The sequence below is a fragment of the Triturus cristatus genome, chromosome 1_2, assembly GCF_964204655.1.
Source record: "Triturus cristatus chromosome 1_2, aTriCri1.1, whole genome shotgun sequence".
Lineage (NCBI taxonomy): Eukaryota > Metazoa > Chordata > Amphibia > Caudata > Salamandridae > Triturus > Triturus cristatus.
The window spans coordinates 1,158,577,386-1,158,599,433 of NC_140580.1; the positions used below are offsets into that span (position 1 = coordinate 1,158,577,386).

The window sequence follows — 22,048 nt, forward strand, 5'->3', positions numbered from 1 at the left end:
ATTTATTTTATTTATAAAGTTTTATATAGCGCCAACTTGATCCCGAAGGATATCAGAGCGCTTTACAATTTGAGGCAAAGGTAACAAATCAAAACATGAGTCTAACATGGGGAATCTAATAGGTATTGAATCAAAAAGTTCATCATAACAGCTCATTTATAAACCTGAGTGAACGAGTAGGAATGGGCTATGCGATGGAGCATAGAGACATAAGGGGGGTACGTACAATAATCATATACAGGAATAATAACCAGTATCAAAACAATAATCAACAAGCATTTGCAATGCAATAGGTCTCGTATTAGTAAAAGTTTGAGCTTTTGGCGTTGCAAATAATAATGCAACACCAATAGCTGTAATTTTCAGTAATGCGAGATCCAAGTATGCCACTATGGCACAAAATGCACACACAGATGACAGAACAATGGGAGTACGTATTCGGTAAACAAAAGATATGTGATGACGATGTCAGCTATAGAGACAACACATAAAAAAATAAAAAAACATAATAATAGAGGGTCGGAATGTCCTTAATTATTAAAGAGAATCGGAATGTCAATACGCCAAAGGCTTCATCATGTTACTAATAGGAGCTCCATTCACAAACAGTTACAGCAGTTCACAGTTAATTCGACAAACATGTCCCATACCTAATAACAAAATACTGCCAAAGAACATGTCGCACTATTGCAAGGATTTATCCCTGCTGCCACGTGCCAGTCTGCCATTGCTGAGTCATTTCTGTGGCCCCGATGACAGGGCCAAGTGTTACATTACGTTTTTGGGGGAGAACGTGTATCTGCTTACTTTTTCTTCTTCTTTTGGAGTACACATTTAGGACTGATCTTCCCCGTTGCCGTACCCAATCCTGCCTCATCGAACTCAAAAATTCACCTCATCGCTAGCACTTTTCAGAAATAATAAAAATACTGCAATGGCTCACATCAAAACACAAATATTGCACAGGTTCACGTATACACTGACAGAAATACTTCAGAGGCTCACATTCCCATACTTGCCGAAATACTACACAGGCTTACACTCACACACAAATACTGCACAAGGCTCACGCGCACACACAAACACTGCACCGGCTCACGCGCACACACAAATACTGCAGTGGCTCACACGCACACACAAATACTGTACCGGCTCACGGGCACACAAATACTGCACAGGCTCACACACAAAACAGAAATACAGCACAGGCTCACACACATACTGCACAGGCTCACGCGCACACAGAGAAATACTGCACAGGCTCACGCGCACACACATATACTGCACAGGCTCACACGCACACACAAATACTGCACAGGCTCACGTGCACACACATACTGCAAAGGCTCACACGCACACAGAGAAATACTGTACAGGTTCACGCGCACACTTACAGAAATACTTCAGAGTCTTACAAGCACACATTTGGATAGAAACAGGGCACAAGTCGGGGGCGTACGGAGTACCGCCACTATTTTTAGGAAGCAAACTCTGGTTCCCTTCTGTACAGGCAGAGAGATATTTGGAGTGTCCAAGCATGGCAGCTGGCTGCATTTGTAACAAGTTTTGTATAGTGATGTTCCACTCTATCGCTGAAATGCTGACCGCTCTAATTTTTTGCTCAAAGCTGTAGTTTCTGGTACTTTTCCGCGACACCACCAAAGTTAAAGAAAACGCCTGAAGTTTTGGATAAAGGATTCAATGCTTCTCATTAAATTTAGAGGCTGATGCTTACTGAAATGTGATTCTTTTATGGCAACACAGGGCTGGGATCCAGCTCTTTGAGCCAAGATCTAAACGAAAGCCCTACTCACAGCATAAGAGAGTAGATAGTGCACAGCCACCCAAGTACAGTCAAAGCGGTGGGATTCAAGGGCGTAGAGTCGGGGGAGGGGGGAAATTTGGGGTGTCGCACCCCCAAATAAATGCATTTTTGGCTTGGTAGTTAGGCCCCGAGTCGGGGGTCTGCTATGCCTGCGTTGGTTTTTCTTGTTGTCATAATTTCAATAAATTGTTTTAACTTGTTAATTTTTGGGATTTGAAGATTAACTATATGTGGTGATCGGTTTATCGAAAAAGTAGAAAATCTGCACGAAAATCTGCACGCCCCCCCCAACCCCCTATCACTGACTAAGCTATACCCCTGATGGAATTTGTGAGGGTTAAAGAAGCCCGGGGCGGAGGCGCCGTTCACGAATCACGATGTACAGGGAGGGAGACGACCAGGAGAGTTTACTAAAGCGGTGCACATCGACAGCTCCAGTGGCCGCGTGCTCGACGAATTCCGGAGATTCTAATGGCAGTCGGCAGCCTATTCAGAGCCGCCATGAAAAAAGAGTGCAGCCTGACATCAGTACTTGATTAAAAATATTGTCAACAGCGAGTTTTATTACGTGTGCGTACGGATATAAGAAAACAACAGCAATAAAAAAAAAAAGAAAACTAATCACAAAGAAAGCTCTCCCAAATAATATTCTAGCTATTATGCAGAGCGTGAAAGGCGCCAAACAGAACTCAGCCCTGCTTAAAAGTAAAGGTCCCATATGCAGAGGGATTACAATTGAGATTAAATTCTTCCATCAGACAGACAAACCGGACATTTAAGTACCCTTAAATGAAGTAGATAGATAACAATTTGCTGCTTTCGGTAGACCTAACCTGTGCTACCGCCAGTTTTCTCCATATACATGCCAGTTGTTTGCTTCATTTTTCAGAGCTCCCTTACTAGTCTTCAAGCCAGAAGTCAGGCGCCCTTGCCCGGGACGTGGGTGGGGCCTGCTCCGGCAAAAACAGAAACCGGCGTGCCGTGCTAACGCGGGGCTCCCATGTTGAAGGGAGAGCCCCGCGGTGGTGGCCGGAGTGAAGAGAAGCCCCGGGTCCCAGGAGGGGGCCCGGGTGAAGAATGCGGCGGCCGAGGATGACCACAGCAGCACAAGGCTCCCAGGAGTGCAGGGAAGCCCCGCAACAGAAGTGCTGCAGCCGCGAGATGGAGCCCCCCCACAGAAGAGCAGCCCGGTGAGTAAAGAAGGGCTGGGGGGGTTCCGTGTGGGCTATTGTTGCTCAGAATTGCAAAAGTACACTTTGCGCCAACAATAGCCCACTCGGAGCCTCCAACGGGGCTGGCATGTTATCGGAAGTGGGACAGGAGATGTGCACATCGCGTGTGCGCACGTGCGTGTTCACGTGCACGTACACCGGCTCAAATCCGCCAAAAGCCTTGCGCGTGCCCATCTCCTGTCCCACTTCCTAGGCAAGTCAGCTACAATAGATCTCGCTGCGGACAGCAGCGCTTTGCGCTGCGTTCGCAGGCGAGTCCTAAAAATGAGTCAAATGGGGAGTCTAATAGGCATTGAATCAGATGGTGAACACCTACCAGATCATTTATACACCTGGGCGAACGAAGAATGGGCTAGACGATGGAGCAGAATGACTTAAGAGGAGTAAATACAATAGTCATGTACAGCAATAATAACCAAAACAAAAATAATGATCATATACAAGAATAATAACCGATACTATAGAATGTCCGATGTGCTTAGAGCTAAAAATTGCCCCTTATGTTAAGGTAAGAGCTTGTCCATGAGGAATCTTTTTGCTTCCAGATTCGCCGCTTGGTTAAGTTGGGATCTGAAATGCTCCGCCTTAGCTGTCTTGATTTGTTTGTTATACAAACTTCTTGATGCTCTAAGGTTTTTTAGATGGTCCGCAGATGGAGTGCTTCTCCAGGAACGTTCTATGGCCCTTAGATTGCGACGTTCCGAGTTTAGGTTGCCATTGAACCAAGGTTTAGAAATTTTTGCAGACGCAGTTGTTTGTTGTAGTGGGGCCAAAGAATCCATGATGTTGGAAATAGAGGAGTTATAGAAGTCTGTGAGAGCACGAACTTCAAGTGTGTCCAGTTGGGGAGAGAGGGCCCGATTACAGTGGGATGCTAGGTCAGCTGTATTGATATCTCCGAGGACCCTTTTCCAAATCTTTGGTTTGGTTTTTTGTGCCTTACTCTGATGAACCTCAGAGTTGATATGGAAGGAAATGATGTGATGGTCCGACCAATCACATGGTGTGATGGAATCCAATGAGATGGTATGAACTTTGGAGATGATGCAGTCTAAAGTTTCCCCTTTAATGTGAGTAGGCTGGCCACAATGTTGAATCAATTCGGGGTCATGCCAGAAGGAATTGAGGCATGAGACTGCTTGGTCATTAGGGTTCGACCAGTGAAGGTGAAAGTCCCCACGGTAGATGTGGGACTGGACTGAATCCACATCGCCAGAGATGATTTCCATGAATCGTTCAGTGAAGGGAGATTGTCGCCTGGGGGGTGATAGAATGTGTGTAGTTTGCAAACTGGAAGAGTGTTACTAGAGATATTGAGACAAAGGTATTCGCAAGTTACTGGCATAGATAGATACATAACTGAATAGAAAGGGTATACATGTGTATGGAAAATAATAATGAGTTACGAACCACTTGATGATGTTTCACCATCTGAGCAAAACTATCACCTTTTTTAAGCTTGAATATTGGTGTGAACTGCTGCCAGTGAATTACACCAAAGCAAAACTTATAGTACACCTGCGTGATTCCCATAATAGAGCAGGAGAACCCGAATAACGCAGACAGGCAGAATGCAAGCGCCTCTTTTTCGAGCACTTGTGTTATTGCCTGTAGAGGTGGCCATTAAACGAAAGTGGGGTGGGGGCAGGGGATGGACAGACAGGGGGGGAATAATTTCTTTTTTTTTAAACATACCTTTCCATTCGCTACCCCTGCTGCGGCCTCCGACGCCCGCCTCTGTGCTCTCCCGGCTATCTCTGGGAAATCAGGCTCCCTACCCAATCCAGACGCTGCTCTCATGCTATGAGAGGAGCGCCACGATTGGTCTGAGCGGCCTGCTCTACCGCTCATACCATCCCAGAGAGCCGGTGGCTTTTCTGCAACCTGTCTTCGAACACAGCTGGGCTGGAGAAATAGAAAGGCGCATGTCTGTTTGGCCAGCCTAGGACGGCCCGCCAAACTTACATGCGCACTTCTAAGTGCCCACCACTCCTCACGGCTCTGCCCCGCACTACACACATGTGTAAGGCGGTCAGAGAAAAATAAAATAATGTTTTATTATAATTTATTTCTCTGTGATTGACAAGTGGGGCGATGCTGTGCTGTTTGTTTGGGAGGGTAGGAGGGGGGTTGTGGGTGAAGTGAGTCCTCGTCTCTAAAAAATGCACTTCACAATAAAAGAGAGGGCAAAACACCATATTTACATTTTGCGTATGTTGTGCAATTTTTCCAATATTTTCTGTAATTACACATGTGAAAGTGACGTGAATTTCGCGCGCCCCTGGAGTTACCAGTTAAACTTGCGAAGAGTACAGGATGGCACCGAACTCCCTGTGCAATGTTTTTATTTATTTGTTCTATTTGAGCTAGAAATATCTTTTGTTGAAATAGTGTGGCAGATGGGGGAATGCTGGGCAAGTGCGAGGCACGCACCCCTTTGGCAGCAAATCGAGTGCTTTGCGTGGCCAGCCCTCGAGGCTCCCCTGAGAGCCTTCTGGGCTTCCACTGCCCCTCCTCTGTGGCTCAAGCGAGGAAGGGTCTGCCTCTTACCTTAGCTGCAGCACCCCTCAACCCCCCCCCCCTCCCCGCACCCACCCCTCCCTGGTCAAACCATCTCTTCTGATGCCAAAAATAGTTCAGATGAGAGGCGCGGTGCGAGTGTGCGCTCAGGCAGTCCTACAGTCTTGTCAGCGCCCCCACATTTCGGCGGTATAAACAGCCTGATTTTACGGAGTAAAAGGGCGAGAACTCGTGTCATCAGGGGCCCAGCATACATGCAGACAACAAGCACTTATACATGTAAAGAAACGTGTCTGAGTAAAAATAAATACTTATGATTAAAAACACATAAACATATAAGCGCATATGGAATGTGTATGAAAACATGTTTGAATAAAAATGATTGAGCGTGAATAAAAATAAAAGCATGAATAAAAATGCAAAATCATATGAAATAGGTGTATATGAAAATGTTTATTCTTAGAAATACATAAATACATAAAAGCATATGGAATGTGCATGAATGCAATAAATGTGTTTGAATAAAAAAGAAATGTGTGTAAATAAATGAAACACACAAACGTTGATGGGAGGAATGCTCGCAACGTGTCTGACCACTGGCAATCACTTGGGGTAGCATCCCATGGTTCGTTTACCCACCATGCCACCTTGTTTGGACCCAGGTATATGCAAATCAGCGGTGACCCTGCTCCAATAGGAACAGACCAGTCCGAATTGCCAAGCCAGGTCCTCACCTAACTGGAACACAAGCAACATAGGACCGGTTTTGCCCTGATAAGATCTCATCAACTGGGTGCAACTTGGTTCCAGTGACACAGGGGGCACAGAACCCACCAACGGGCATACCTATGCCACTTAGGGTGGTACAGGAAACCCACAAAAGGTGATGGGAGGAATGCTTGCAATTTGTCTAACCACTGGCAATCACTCGGGGTGGCATACCATCCCAAACCATGTACTGCCCTAAGTGGCATGGGTATGCCCTCAAGTGGCCCCGTGCTCACTGTGTCACTAGAACCAAGCGTTCTGGTTCTGGGAGGACCTGACATGGCAGTTCGGGCTGGACGGTTCCCATGAGGGGCAGGGTGAAGACTGATTTGCATGTGGCTGGGTCCAAGCTGGGGTGGCCTGGTGGGCAAAAGAAGGATGGTTTGGAATGCTACCTGGAGCTATTGCCAGTGGTCAGACTTATTGCACGCAGCCTCTTGTCACCTCTTGTGTGTTTCATGAATAAAAATAAACACATGATTACAAATATATATGCAATATTATGTAAAATGTGTGTGAATAAAAATAAATGTGTTTAACAAAAATTGAATGTTTATGAATAAAACATATAAATGCTCACAGATGACCCATGTTGCATGGGCAGTAAAAGAGAGCACTCCTAGTTTCTGACCCACACCTCTTTCTCTCCCCAGAGAATGAACTGCGGGTACATCCTTTGCACTGTCCTCCTGTCCGTTGCCATCCTGCTCGCCATCGCCGTTACTGGTGCCATCCTCTTCATGAACCACTACCACGCGCCGGTAACGGACTCTCCACCAGTCATCAGCACAAACCCCGACGACCCCGCAGCCCTGGTGACCATCGACAAGGGCGACAACTCACACATACGGATCTATATCGACCCTAACTGTCCTGAGCAATCCAACGGCTTTGCACGCCTTGAAGGCCTGCTGTCCTCAGCTCTGCGGGCACTGGCAGACCAGGAGTCCGAGCTGCGGGCAGCCCGTGGGCAGGCAGGGGCACAACTGCTGGCTCTTGGATCTGATGTGGGCAAGGTGCTTGGACTAGCTGCCCAGCTGAAGGCCGACGGAGAGGTGCTGCGACGAGGGCACAGCGCCCTGGCACAGGAGCTGGGCACCCTGCAGAGTGAGCAGGGGCGGCTGATACAGGTAACACACCAGAGCACTTCATCGTCGCCTTCCGACTGACGTGGTTAGGTAAGGATAGCTTAGGCTATGGGCGACGGACGAGGTCAGGTTAGGTTAGGGGTGATGGGCCAAGTTAGTTTAGGCCAGAGGTCTGCAAACTTTTTGATGCCGAGACCCCCTTGTCAAACTCTTTTAGGCGTAAGGACCCCCTTCTGACAAAAATCTCTAGAATCTGGTACTCCTCATCATCGACAACTATCCACAAACATAAACACCCCATATTCCCAGAGCAAATCATTTTTACGGTGGGGAAATAATATTAAACAGTGTTTAGCAAACCAAAGGTCAGTGAGCGCGGGTGTGTAGTCAAAGGTGTAGATAAAAACAAGCATTGGCATAGCCAATAGGTCTCGCCTTCGGGACCTTATAAGTGTTTAGCCATGCAACAGTTGCATAACTAAACACTTATAAGGTCCCAAAAGCGAGACCTATTGGCTATGCCAATGCTTGTTTTAACTGCTGCAATCTATTTAAGCCTCACGGAGAACATCAAAGCGGCCACGCGGCCTCGAAAGTGGAAGTAATTGCGGTAAAGCACGACGCCCCACGCCCGCACACATGCACTGTAGCTCTCGGCTGGCCTGATAGCACTTTTTGGAGCCCTCACAAAATGTCTCGCCAGACCAGCGCATGCGCTGGGTCAGGCGAGACCTAACAAAGGGGCAGATTTACAGGCCCCTTGCGCCACTTTTGCGTCACTTTTCCCATGTTAAAAGTGATGCAAAAGTGGCGCAAGGGGCTTGTAAATCTGCCCCAAAGGGTCTTCTTTATGACGAATAGGCGTAGGGCAGCGCCGCAAGTCTTCTTGCTGCCTCAATGCCAATGTGAAAGGGCCGGCATGCACTGTATTTATGAAATACGGTGCATTCCTGTGCTTTCCCCTCGCATTGGAGCACAAATTGCTGCCTAGCACCAAAATAGGCAGAATTTTTTTTGCACAGGAAGGGGCACTTTCTTTCACTAAAACAATCCAGTGCGATGTTTTTCTCTTTCTATGTGAGCTGCAGAATGCCGCACACATGGAAAAAGGAAAGAACGAGGATAAATTAAAACATTTCTCCTCGTTACACCTCCGCTGGGAGGCGTCTGTTTTTGGACCTGCCAGAGGTTTAGTTGATTTTGTAAATATGTAGCAGCATTAAAATCCATGTGTGTTGCAGGGGAACCCCTCGCAAAACTCATGGAACCCCACGCAAAGCTCATGGAACACCACGCGCAGCTCATGGAACCCCACGCAAAGCTCATGGAACCCCTCGCAAAACTCATGGAACCCCACGCAAAGCTCATGGAACCCCACGCAAAGCTCATGGAACCCCACGCAAAGCTCATGGGACCCCACGCAAAACTCATGGGACCCCACGCAAAGCTCATGGAACCCCACGCAAAACTCATGGGACCCCACGCGAAGCTCATGGAACCCCACGCAAAGCTCATGGAACCCCTCGCAAAGCTCATGGAACCCCTCCTTGACGCAGAGTAAGAGAACGCAGTGGCTTCGCTGCTTTGTCTTACTCCATGTCTCTGAGGCCACGCAAAGCCACGCAGGGGGGCTGCGCCGCCTCAGAGGTATGGTTGAGACGCTTGCGCCGTCGGGGCATCAAAAACAGTGATGCTCCGGTGACGCAAGCCTCTCATAATGAAGCCCCAAAATATTCACCATCAGGTGTCTACATATAAAATAATGGGCAGCGTAATGAAAAATGAATTTTAAAAGTTGTGTGAAATGCTCTGCAGTACATTACGAAACCTCTATTAGTTAATGCACTGCAGAGGCCTGCGTGTAACCAGAGAGCCACAGAATTAAACCTTGATTGGTGCAGTGGAGAACAGTGACGTGTATTTTTAGTGCTCCGAGGTCACAGCCTGTGACAGAAAGCACTGTGAATATGTAAGTCATTATTTTATACTTGCATTACACACAGGGTAAGATAGAGTGCTGCAAAACGTGCAAATAGTTTCACAATAATGAAGATTTTAGTAATACCAGAGCATATGTAATGCAATTTGTTTTTACATAACTGTCCCTTCAACGCCTCTTTAGGGGTACTAAGGGCTGTGTAAATGCAGTTACAATTAAAAGTAAGCATTTCAAAGCCCAGTTGTTAATCCTTTGAACTACCACTCAAAAAAACAAATCTTTGTCATCACAAAGCTTGGAGTGATTTAATCAATGACAGCCAGAACCGGCTCCCGAGCACCCTTTACACTTGCAGAAAAACTGATAGGCACATTTGCACTTCACTCAGGCAAGCAGGCCCCCTGGCACTGAAGCTTTCACAGCACAAGACACTCAACTGATGAAACTTCAGTGATAAGGATCTAAAGTATCCCTCCCAGGATGGCTTTTTCCAAAGGAAAACATTTCTTTTGGATTGCAGACACAAGTGGAGCTGAGGAATGTGCTGCCCCCCTCCCAGGTCTCCACCCCCCCCCATGGGGTCGCACCCCACAGATTGAAGACCTCTGGGTTAGGCTATGGGCAATGAACTAGTTTAGGTTAGGATAGGTTGGGCTATGGGTGATGGACTAGGTTACATTAGGTTTGGAGTGATGGACTAAGTTAGATTAGGGGTGGTGGACTAGGTTAAAATAGGTTAGGGGTGATGGACTAAGTTAGATTAGGGGTGATGGACTAAGTTAGATTAGGGGTGGTGGACCAGGTTAGGTCAGTTATGAAAAAGGTGATAGGTCAGGAAATGGATGGTGGACTGACTTAGGTTCGGTATGGGGTGATGGAATAGGTTAGGTTAGATTAAGTAATAGGTGATGCGTTAGGTTAGTTTAGGTTATGGGTGATGGGCTAGGTAGGCTTACTTTAGGTGTGATGGACTAGCATAGGTTAAGAAATAGGCAATATATTATAGGTTAGGTTAGTTATGTAATAGGTGATAGGTGATGTTAGGTGATGGGGTGGATTAGTTTAGGTTAGGTGTGATAGAATAGGTTAGGTTGGGTAATAGGAGATGGGTTAGGTTAGTTTAGGTTATGGGTGATAGACTAGGTTATGTTAGATAGTGGCTAATATGTGATAGGTTAGGTTTGGTTAAGGTTAGGCTAGGTTAGATTAGGTTAGGTAATTAGGTTAGCTTAGCTTAGTTTAGCTTATGCTATGTTAGTTTAAGTTAGAGAGACAGAGAGAGGGATAATGTTTATTGGGACAAACGTCCATAAAATATGATCAGACAAATACAACAGAATAAGAAACATAAAACCACAGCTCCGTAAAATCAACACAAATCTTCTTAAAATACGACAAATTAAATCTGCGTTCCGTACCTATCATTCATAATACAGAGTAAAAAGCGTTTGAGACCAACGTGTACATCAAAGACGTTTATATTTGTCAGTAGGTCAATGCCAGGTCTTCTATGTAATAAATAAGGGTTTCAAAAACTTAATACGAGCAGAGTTAAAATGCAAACAGTCTATCACAATATGGCTTATAGACCCCTTTGTCCTCTGGGGGCAGGGGCACACCCCATTGTGTGCTAGCCAGATTTTGCACCATTCTTGATGAAATAATATTGGATTGCAGCCAAGCTGGACTTTAAATGATTTTGCACTATAATTGTGATCTGGCTAGACCTGGGCGGAGTTCCGATATGCGGAACTCCGCAGACTGACTAAAAAACTCTGCCACACTACGCGGAGCTTCACAAGCAGTGCAGTGCGTTAGATCTCACCGTTCGCGTTGATTTTCAACACTGGGCGTTTTTCCCTCACTGGAAAATCAGCGCGAGCGGCACCATGGGCAGCCCTAGAGGGCGCTGCTTCTTTCTGCTGCTCGAGTAGAAGTTCTACTCGAGCGGCAGCTTCCTCAATGCGAACGGAACGTTTCTCAACGTGAACGGCCATCTGCGACCGCCCGCATTGAGAAATGTCGCCGAGAGGTGACATATGGTGTGAGATTGTCCTTGCGTGCAAACTTAACATTGGCGAGTGCAAGCAAGGGAGAAACCCGGCACCGCAGAGCAAATTTTGTTGGAAATCCATGTGCTATGCGGAGCACGGAGGGGGAAATACTATGAACGCTCCATGAGCGGAACGGAGTTTCACACCTAGACCTAGATCTGGCAAACTAAAAACATAGGGGAAAAGGTCCCTGTGCTCTAAAGTTTCAAATGCAAGACTGATGCAAGGCGTCTTAGATCAATAGGCATCATTGTGACCGGCAGAGACGTGGAATGCAGAGTCCTTCAATGATAGGTTAGGTCAGGCGCGGATATTTATTGAATATCAGGGTTTAGTGGGTGAGTGGTTATGTTAGGTGAATGGTTAGGTACGGTTAGGTTAGGGTATTAATGTGAGATCAGGTTATACTGGGTGAGTGGTTATGTTAGGTGAATGGTTAGGTACAGTTAGGTTAGGGTATTTATGTGAGATCATGTTATACTGGGTGAGTGGTTATGTTAGGTGAATGGTTAGGTACGGTTAGGTTAGGGTATTTAAGTGAGATCAGGTTATACTGGGTGAGTGGTTATGTTAGGTGAATGGCTAGGTTAGATTATTTTTTGTGAGATCAGGTTATATTGGGTAAGGTGTTATGTTAGGTAAATGGTTAGGTACGGTTAGGTTAGGGTATTTATGTGAGATCAGGTTATACTGGGTGAGTGGTTATGTTAGGTGAATGGTTAGGTACGGTTAGGTTAGGGTATTTATGTGAGATCAGGTTATACTGGGTGAGTGGTTATGTTAGGTGAATGGCTAGGTTAGATTATTTTTTGTGAGATCAGGTTATATTGGGTAAGGTGTTATGTTAGGTAAATGGTTAGAGTAGGTTATTTATGCAAGATCAGGTTATATCCGGTGAGTGTTACATTAGATCAATGCTTAGGTTGGGTTATTTATGTGAGATCTGGTTATATTGGGTTAGGGGTTAGGCTACGTGAATGGTTAGGTTAGATTATTTTTCGTGAGATCAGGTTATATTGGGTGAGTGTTATGTTAGGTGAATGGTTAGGGTAGGTGATTTATGTGAGATCTGGTTATATTGGGTGGGTAGTTATGTTACGTGAATGGTTAGGTTGGATTATTTTTTGTGAGATCAGGTTTTATAATAGGTGATTGTTATGTTAGGTGAAAAACAGACTAGCATGTTCACTTCTCAAATTCCATATTCCACTATACTAACTCACCACTAATCCTTTATGGGTTCCAGAGTAGCGTGCTAATCACCAATAAAGCGTTTCAACACCCCATCAGGGTTACAAGCGCTATATAAATGCAAACCTTTTTTCCCTTTTATACCCCTCCACAACCCTTCTCAATCCAAATAACTGACTAACATACCCACCACTCAAATTAATTTAATGTTTCACCATACTAATTCAACACTAATCCTTATGGGTTCCGGAGTAGCGTGCTACTCGCCAGAAAAGCACTTCAAAACCCCATCAGGGGTAACAAGCGATATATAAATACAAACCTCTTTCCCTCCTCTATCCCGCCACCTACCCTTCTCTATCCAAATACCTGAATAACATATCCACCACTCAAATTACTTCATATTTCACTATACTAATTTTCAACACTAATCCTATATGGGTTCCGAAGTAGCGTGCTACTCGACAGAAAAGCGCTTCAACACCCATCAGGGGTAAAAGGTGCTATATGAATGCAAACCTTTCTTCCCCTTCTATCCCTCCGGTATCCTTCTCACTCCAAATAACTGACTAATATCCACCACTCAAATTACTTTCATATGTCACCATACTAATTCACCACTAATCCTTTATGGGTTTCCGGAGTAGCGTGCTTCAACACCCCATCAGGGGTAACAAGCGCTATATCAATACAAACCTTTTTGTTCCCTCTTCTATCCTTCTGAATCCAAATAACTGACTAACATATGCACCACTTAAAATGTACATGCATGTTTCACTCTACTAATTCAACACTAATCCTCTATGGGTCCCGGAGTAGCGTGCTACTCACTGAAAACAGAGCTTCGGCGCCTCGTCAGGGGTAGTAAGCGCTATACAAATGCAATTACAGTACAATACAATACAATGTTTAGGTTAGGTTATTTTTGCAAGATCAGGGTATATTGGGTGAGTGTTACGTTAAGGTAATGGTTAGGTTAGGTTAGGTTAGGTTATTTATGTGAGATCAGGTTATGTAGGGTGAGTTATTAGATTAGGTTAAGGTTAGATTAGGTATGTGAGATCAGCTTATGTGAGTGAGTGAGTGGTTACGTTGGGTGAATGGTTAGGTTAGGTTAGCTGTGGTTAGCTTTAGTTAAGTTAGGTTCCATCCGGTCCCTTCAAGGTTTGTCTCTTGTGACTCTGCGTCTGACTCTTGTGTACTCCTGCAGTGTTATCCTTCCTTGACTTGTAATATTCATATATTAAGTTAAAGACATCTGCACTTCTCAAAGAAGGCCCCTTTCAAACACTGCAGGCTACTCCTAATTCCAAGATGGTTACTCAGGCTCCAAAGGAGAATGCTGCTGCTGGACAGTGTGAGAATGCTGCTGATGGACCGAGTGGGAATGCTGCTGGAAGACAGTGTGAGAATGCTGCTGATGGACAGTGTGGGAATGCTGCTGGTGGACAGAGTGGGAATGCTGCTGATGGACCGAGTGGGAATGCTGCTGGAGGACAGTGTGAGAATGCTGCTGATGGACCGAGTGGGAATGCTGCTGGTGGACAGAGTGAGAATGCTGCTGATGGACCGAGTGGGAATGCTGCTGGAAGACAGTGTGAGAATGCTGCTGATGGACAGTGTGGGAATGCTGCTGGTGGACAGAGTGAGAATGCTGCTGATGGACCGAGTGGGAATGCTGCTGGTGGACAGAATGGGAACGCTGCTGGTGGACAGAGTGAGAATGCTGCTGATGGACCGAGTGGGAATGCTGCTGATGGACCGAGTGGGAATGCTGCTGATGGACAGAGTGAGAATGCTGCTGATGGACCGAGTGGGAATGCTGCTGGAGGACAGTGTGAGAATGCTGCTGATGGACAAAGTTGAAATTCTGCTGATGGACAGAGTGGGAATGCTGCTGACAGACATAGCGAGAATGCTGCTTATGGACAGATGCTGATGGACGGATTGAGGATGCGGCTGATGGACATTGTGAGAGTGCTGTCGATGGATAGAGTCAGAATGCCTCTGACATAGAGAGTAAGAATGCTGCTGACAGACAGAGTGAGGACAGTGTGAGAATGCTGCTGGTAGACAGATTCTGATGTACAGAGTGAGATACCGCTCATGGACAGAGTGAGAATGCTGCTGATGAACCGTGTGAGAATGCTGCTGATGGACAATGTGGGAATGCTGCTGATGGACAGAGTGGGAATCCTGCTGGTGGACAGAGTGAGAATGCTGCTAATGGACAGTGTGAGAATGCTGCTGATGGACAGAGAGCTGCTGATGGACAGTGTGAGAATGCTGCTGATGTACCGAGTGGGAATGCTGCTGTTGAACAGTGTGAGAATGCTGCTGATGGACAGTGTGAGAATGCTGCTGATGGACAGTGTGGGAATGCTGCTGATGTACCGAGTGGGAATGCTGCTGATGGACAGCGTGGGAATGCTGCTGACGGACAGTGTGAGAATGCTGCTGATGGACAGTGTGGGAATGCTGCTGATGTACCGAGTGAGAATGCTGCTGACGGACAGTGTGAGAATGCTGCTGATGTACCGAGTGGGAATGCTGGTGACGGACAGTGTGAGAATGCTGCTGATGAACAGTGTGAGAATGCTGCTGATGGACAGTGTGGGAATGCTGCTGATGTACCGAGTGGGAATGCTGCTGATGGACAGCGTGGGAATGCCGCTGGTGGACAGAGTGAGAATGCTACTGATGGACAGCGTGGGAATGCTGCTGATGGACAGAGTGAGAATGCTGCTGATGGACAGAGTTGGGACATTGCTGATGCACAGAGTGAGTGCCCCCACCAGATATCCACCGCATGCCGTGAATGTCCTGCAGTTGCGGAGCCCCGCACAGAGCTTGGCCGCGCGCTCTGTGTCCTCAGGGCTCCGCGGGGACCCATGATGTCCACATGATGGACGGTGATGTGCGCACGAGGCTGTATATTACAAGCCTGGAGCCCTCGCCCCCTCCTAGGCTCCGAAGGGCAGTGACCCTGTCCCCTCCTCAATTAGCAGCAGGGCCTCGCTGATTAGGTGTCTGCTGCGGGGATGAGTGCGGGTCACGGGTTCAAGTCCCTCTGGGCCCCGCTGAGCCTCCGAGGTCGATGCACCGAATACAGTTCTCTGGTGTAATAAACGCCTCTTTATCAGCACTTTGAGGTTTGCTGAGCTGGCGAGGCGCGAAGGACGCTTATTTGTGCAATAAATCACGACTTCTGTCGCTGCTGGCCACGGTGTTAGTGTGACTTAATGTTTCATGAGGGAGGGGTCCTCGCCGGATGATCGCCCGCAGCCAGGGCGGAGAGGTACAGGACGGGGTCACTGGCCCGAGAGTCTAACGGCAACAACTGCCCCCAGCATTACTCGAGTATTGTGTTCTCCCCACACGATAGCTTACTTATCGTCCCTACTCAGCCCTACTCTAGAACTGTTTCCTACCGACAAGGTAGCTTACTTCTCGTCCCTCTATCCACACCATATGCTACTTTTCTTCTCTCCCCCCAGCGTTACTCTAGTATTGTGTTCTCCCACACAATAGCTTACTTCGCTTCCCTTCCCATCCATACTTTAGTATTGTGTTCTACCCGCACCATATGTTACTTTTCTCTTCCCTTTCCATCCATACTCTAGTTGTGTCCTACCAGCACCATATGTTACTTTTCTTCTCTTCCTATCCATACTCTAGTTGTGTCCTACCAGCACCATATGTTACTTTTCTTCTCTTCCTATCCATACTTTAGTATTGTGTCCTACCCGCACCATATGTTACTTTTCTTCTCTTCCTATCCATGCTCTAGTACTGTGTTCTACCCGCACCATATGTTACTTTTCTTCTCTTCCTATCCATACTCGAGTATTGTGTCCTACCCGCACCATATATTACTTTTCTTCTCTTCCCAGCCATGCTCTAGTATTGTGTCCTACCCGCACCATATGTTACTTTTCTTCTCTCCCCAGCCATGCTCTAGTATTGTGTCCTACCCGCACCATCTGTTACTTTTCTTCTCTTCCTATCCATGCTCTAGTACTGTGTTCTACCCGCACCATATGTTACTTTTCTTCTCTTCCTATCCATACTCGAGTATTGTGTCCTACCCGCACCATATATTACTTTTCTTCTCTTCCCAGCCATGCTCTAGTATTGTGTCCTACCCGCACCATATGTTACTTTTCTTCTCTCCCCAGCCATGCTCTAGTATTGTGTCCTACCCGCACCATCTGTTACTTTTCTTCTCTCCCCAGCCATGCTCTAGTATTATGTCCTACCCGCACCATCTGTTACTTTTCTTCTCTCCCCAGCCATGCTCTAATATTGTGTCCTACCCGCACCATATGTTACTTTTCTTCTCTTCCTATCCATACTTTATTATTGTGTCCTACCCGCACCATATGTTACTTTTCTTCTCTTCCCATCCATACTTTAGTATTGTGTCCTACCCGCACCATATGTTAGTTTTCTTCTCTCCCCAGCCATGCTCTAGTATTGTGTCCTACCCGCACCATCTGTTACTTTTCTTCTCTCCCCAGCCATGCTCTAATATTGTGTCCTACCCGCACCATATGTTACTTTTCTTCTCTTCCTATCCATACTTTATTATTGTGTCCTACCCGCACCATATGTTACTTTTCTTCTCTTCCCATCCATACTTTAGTATTGTGTCCTACCCGCACCATATGTTAGTTTTCTTCTCTCCCCAGCCATGCTCTAGTATTGTGTCCTACCCGCACCATCTGTTACTTTTCTTCTCTCCCCAGCCATGCTCTAATATTGTGTCCTACCCGCACCATATGTTACTTTTCTTCTCTTCCTATCCATACTTTATTATTGTATCCTACCCGCACCATATGTTACTTTTCTTCTCTTCTCTTCCCATCCATACTTTAGTATTGTGTCCTACCCGCACCATATGTTAGTTTTCTTCTCTTCCCATCCATACTCGAGTATTGTGTCCTACCCGCACCATATGTTACTTTTCTTCTCTTCCTATCTATACTCTAGTATTGTGTCCTACCCGCACCATATGTTACTTTTCTTCTCTTCCAAGCCATGCTCTAGTATTGTGTCCTACCCGCACCATATGTTACTTTTCTTCTCTTCCCAGCCATGCTCTAGTATTGTGTCCTACCCGCACCATATGTTACTTTTCTTCTCTCCCCAGCCATGCTCTAGTATTGTGTCCTACCCGCACCATATGTTACTTTTCTTCTCTTCCTATCCATACTTTATTATTGTGTCCTACCCGCACCATATGTTACTTTTCTTCTCTTCCCATCCATACTTTAGTAGTGTGTCCTACCCGCGCCATATGTTAGTTTTCTTCTCTTCCCATCCATACTCGAGTATTGTGTCCTACCCGCACCATATGTTACTTTTCTTCTCTTCCTATCTATACTCTAGTATTGTGTCCTACCCGCACCATATGTTACTTTTCTTCCCTTCCCATCCATACTTAAGTATTGTGTCCTACCCGCACCATATGTTAATTTTCTCTTCCCTTTCCATCCATACTCTAGTTGTGTCCTACCAGCACCATATGTTACTTTTCTTCTCTTCCTATCCATACTCTAGTTGTGTCCTACCAGCACCATATGTTACTTTTCTTCTCTTCCTATCCATACTTTAGTATTGTGTCCTACCCGCACCATATGTTACTTTTCTTCTCTTCCTATCCATGCTCTAGTACTGTGTTCTACCCGCACCATATGTTACTTTTCTTCTCTTCCTATCCATACTCGAGTATTGTGTCCTACCCGCACCATATATTACTTTTCTTCTCTTCCCAGCCATGCTCTAGTATTGTGTCCTACCCGCACCATATGTTACTTTTCTTCTCTCCCCAGCCATGCTCTAGTATTGTGTCCTACCCGCACCATCTGTTACTTTTCTTCTCTCCCCAGCCATGCTCTAGTATTGTGTCCTACCCGCACCATCTGTTACTTTTCTTCTCTCCCCAGCCATGCTCTAATATTGTGTCCTACCCGCACCATATGTTACTTTTCTTCTCTTCCTATCCATACTTTATTATTGTGTCCTACCCGCACCATATGTTACTTTTCTTCTCTTCCCATCCATACTTTAGTATTGTGTCCTACCCGCACCATATGTTAGTTTTCTTCTCTCCCCAGCCATGCTCTAGTATTGTGTCCTACCCGCACCATCTGTTACTTTTCTTCTCTCCCCAGCCATGCTCTAATATTGTGTCCTACCCGCACCATATGTTACTTTTCTTCTCTTCCTATCCATACTTTATTATTGTATCCTACCCGCACCATATGTTACTTTTCTTCTCTTCCCATCCATACTTTAGTATTGTGTCCTACCCGCACCATATGTTAGTTTTCTTCTCTTCCCATCCATACTCGAGTATTGTGTCCTACCCGCACCATATGTTACTTTTCTTCTCTTCCTATCTATACTCTAGTATTGTGTCCTACCCGCACCATATGTTACTTTTCTTCTCTTCCAAGCCATGCTCTAGTATTGTGTCCTACCCACACCATATGTTACTTTTCTTCTCTTCCCAGCCATGCTCTAGTATTGTGTCCTACCCGCACCATATGTTACTTTTCTTCTCTCCCCAGCCATGCTCTAGTATTGTGTCCTACCCGCACCATATGTTACTTTTCTTCTCTTCCTATCCATACTTTATTATTGTGTCCTACCCGCACCATATGTTACTTTTCTTCTCTTCCCATCCATACTTTAGTAGTGTGTCCTACCCGCGCCATATGTTAGTTTTCTTCTCTTCCCATCCATACTCGAGTATTGTGTCCTACCCGCACCATATGTTACTTTTCTTCTCTTCCTATCTATACTCTAGTATTGTGTCCTACCCGCACCATATGTTACTTTTCTTCCCTTCCCATCCATACTTAAGTATTGTGTCCTACCCGCACCATATGTTAATTTTCTCTTCCCTTTCCATCCATACTCTAGTTGTGTCCTACCAGCACCATATGTTACTTTTCTTCTCTTCCTATCCATACTCTAGTTGTGTCCTACCAGCACCATATGTTACTTTTCTTCTCTTCCTATCCATACTTTAGTATTGTGTCCTACCCGCACCATATGTTACTTTTCTTCTCTTCCTATCCATGCTCTAGTACTGTGTTCTACCCGCACCATATGTTACTTTTCTTCTCTTCCTATCCATACTCGAGTATTGTGTCCTACCCGCACCATATATTACTTTTCTTCTCTTCCCAGCCATGCTCTAGTATTGTGTCCTACCCGCACCATATGTTACTTTTCTTCTCTCCCCAGCCATGCTCTAGTATTGTGTCCTACCCGCACCATCTGTTACTTTTCTTCTCTCCCCAGCCATGCTCTAGTATTGTGTCCTACCCGCACCATCTGTTACTTTTCTTCTCTCCCCAGCCATGCTCTAATATTGTGTCCTACCCGCACCATATGTTACTTTTCTTCTCTTCCTATCCATACTTTATTATTGTGTCCTACCCGCACCATATGTTACTTTTCTTCTCTTCCCATCCATACTTTAGTATTGTGTCCTACCCGCACCATATGTTAGTTTTCTTCTCTCCCCAGCCATGCTCTAGTATTGTGTCCTACCCGCACCATCTGTTACTTTTCTTCTCTCCCCAGCCATGCTCTAATATTGTGTCCTACCCGCACCATATGTTACTTTTCTTCTCTTCCTATCCATACTTTATTATTGTATCCTACCCGCACCATATGTTACTTTTCTTCTCTTCCCATCCATACTTTAGTATTGTGTCCTACCCGCACCATATGTTAGTTTTCTTCTCTTCCCATCCATACTCGAGTATTGTGTCCTACCCGCACCATATGTTACTTTTCTTCTCTTCCTATCTATACTCTAGTATTGTGTCCTACCCGCACCATATGTTACTTTTCTTCTCTTCCAAGCCATGCTCTAGTATTGTGTCCTACCCGCACCATATGTTACTTTTCTTCTCTTCCCAGCCATGCTCTAGTATTGTGTCCTACCCGCACCATATGTTACTTTTCTTCTCTCCCCAGCCATGCTCTAGTATTGTGTCCTACCCGCACCATATGTTACTTTTCTTCTCTTCCTATCCATACTTTATTATTGTGTCCTACCCGCACCATATGTTACTTTTCTTCTCTTCCCATCCATACTTTAGTAGTGTGTCCTACCCGCGCCATATGTTAGTTTTCTTCTCTTCCCATCCATACTCGAGTATTGTGTCCTACCCGCACCATATGTTACTTTTCTTCTCTTCCTATCTATACTCTAGTATTGTGTCCTACCCGCACCATATGTTACTTTTCTTCCCTTCCCATCCATACTTAAGTATTGTGTCCTACCCGCACCATATGTTAATTTTCTCTTCCCTTTCCATCCATACTCTAGTTGTGTCCTACCAGCACCATATGTTACTTTTCTTCTCTTCCTATCCATACTCTAGTTGTGTCCTACCAGCACATGTTACTTTTCTTCTCTTCCTATCCATACTTTAGTATTGTGTCCTACCCGCACCATATGTTACTTTTCTTCTCTTCCTATCCATGCTCTAGTACTGTGTTCTACCCGCACCATATGTTACTTTTCTTCTCTTCCTATCCATACTCGAGTATTGTGTCCTACCCGCACCATATATTACTTTTCTTCTCTTCCCAGCCATGCTCTAGTATTGTGTCCTACCCGCACCATATGTTACTTTTCTTCTCTCCCCAGCCATGCTCTAGTATTGTGTCCTACCCGCACCATCTGTTACTTTTCTTCTCTCCCCAGCCATGCTCTAGTATTGTGTCCTACCCGCACCATCTGTTACTTTTCTTCTCTCCCCAGCCATGCTCTAATATTGTGTCCTACCCGCACCATATGTTACTTTTCTTCTCTTCCTATCCATACTTTATTATTGTGTCCTACCCGCACCATATGTTACTTTTCTTCTCTTCCCATCCATACTTTAGTATTGTGTCCTACCCGCACCATATGTTAGTTTTCTTCTCTCCCCAGCCATGCTCTAGTATTGTGTCCTACCCGCACCATCTGTTACTTTTCTTCTCTCCCCAGCCATGCTCTAATATTGTGTCCTACCCGCACCATATGTTACTTTTCTTCTCTTCCTATCCATACTTTATTATTGTATCCTACCCGCACCATATGTTACTTTTCTTCTCTTCCCATCCATACTTTAGTATTGTGTCCTACCCGCACCATATGTTAGTTTTCTTCTCTTCCCATCCATACTCGAGTATTGTGTCCTACCCGCACCATATGTTACTTTTCTTCTCTTCCTATCTATACTCTAGTATTGTGTCCTACCCGCACCATATGTTACTTTTCTTCTCTTCCCAGCCATGCTCTAGTATTGTGTCCTACCCGCACCATATGTTACTTTTCTTCTCTCCCCAGCCATGCTCTAGTATTGTGTCCTACCCGCACCATATGTTACTTTTCTTCTCTTCCTATCCATACTTTATTA

The 22,048-nt window shown here is 45.6% G+C and overlaps 1 protein-coding gene across 1 annotated transcript in view; it reads left to right on the forward strand.

Moving 5' to 3' along the window:
• The window catches only part of FIBCD1 (fibrinogen C domain containing 1), an 820,840-nt gene that overhangs the window by 258,512 nt on the left and 540,280 nt on the right, over positions 1 to 22,048 (forward strand). The window contains exon 3 of the mRNA XM_085613959.1: positions 6,999 to 7,475. Within this exon, the coding sequence (XP_085470085.1) occupies positions 6,999 to 7,475 (477 nt within the window). The remainder of the gene's footprint in view (positions 1 to 6,998; positions 7,476 to 22,048) is intronic.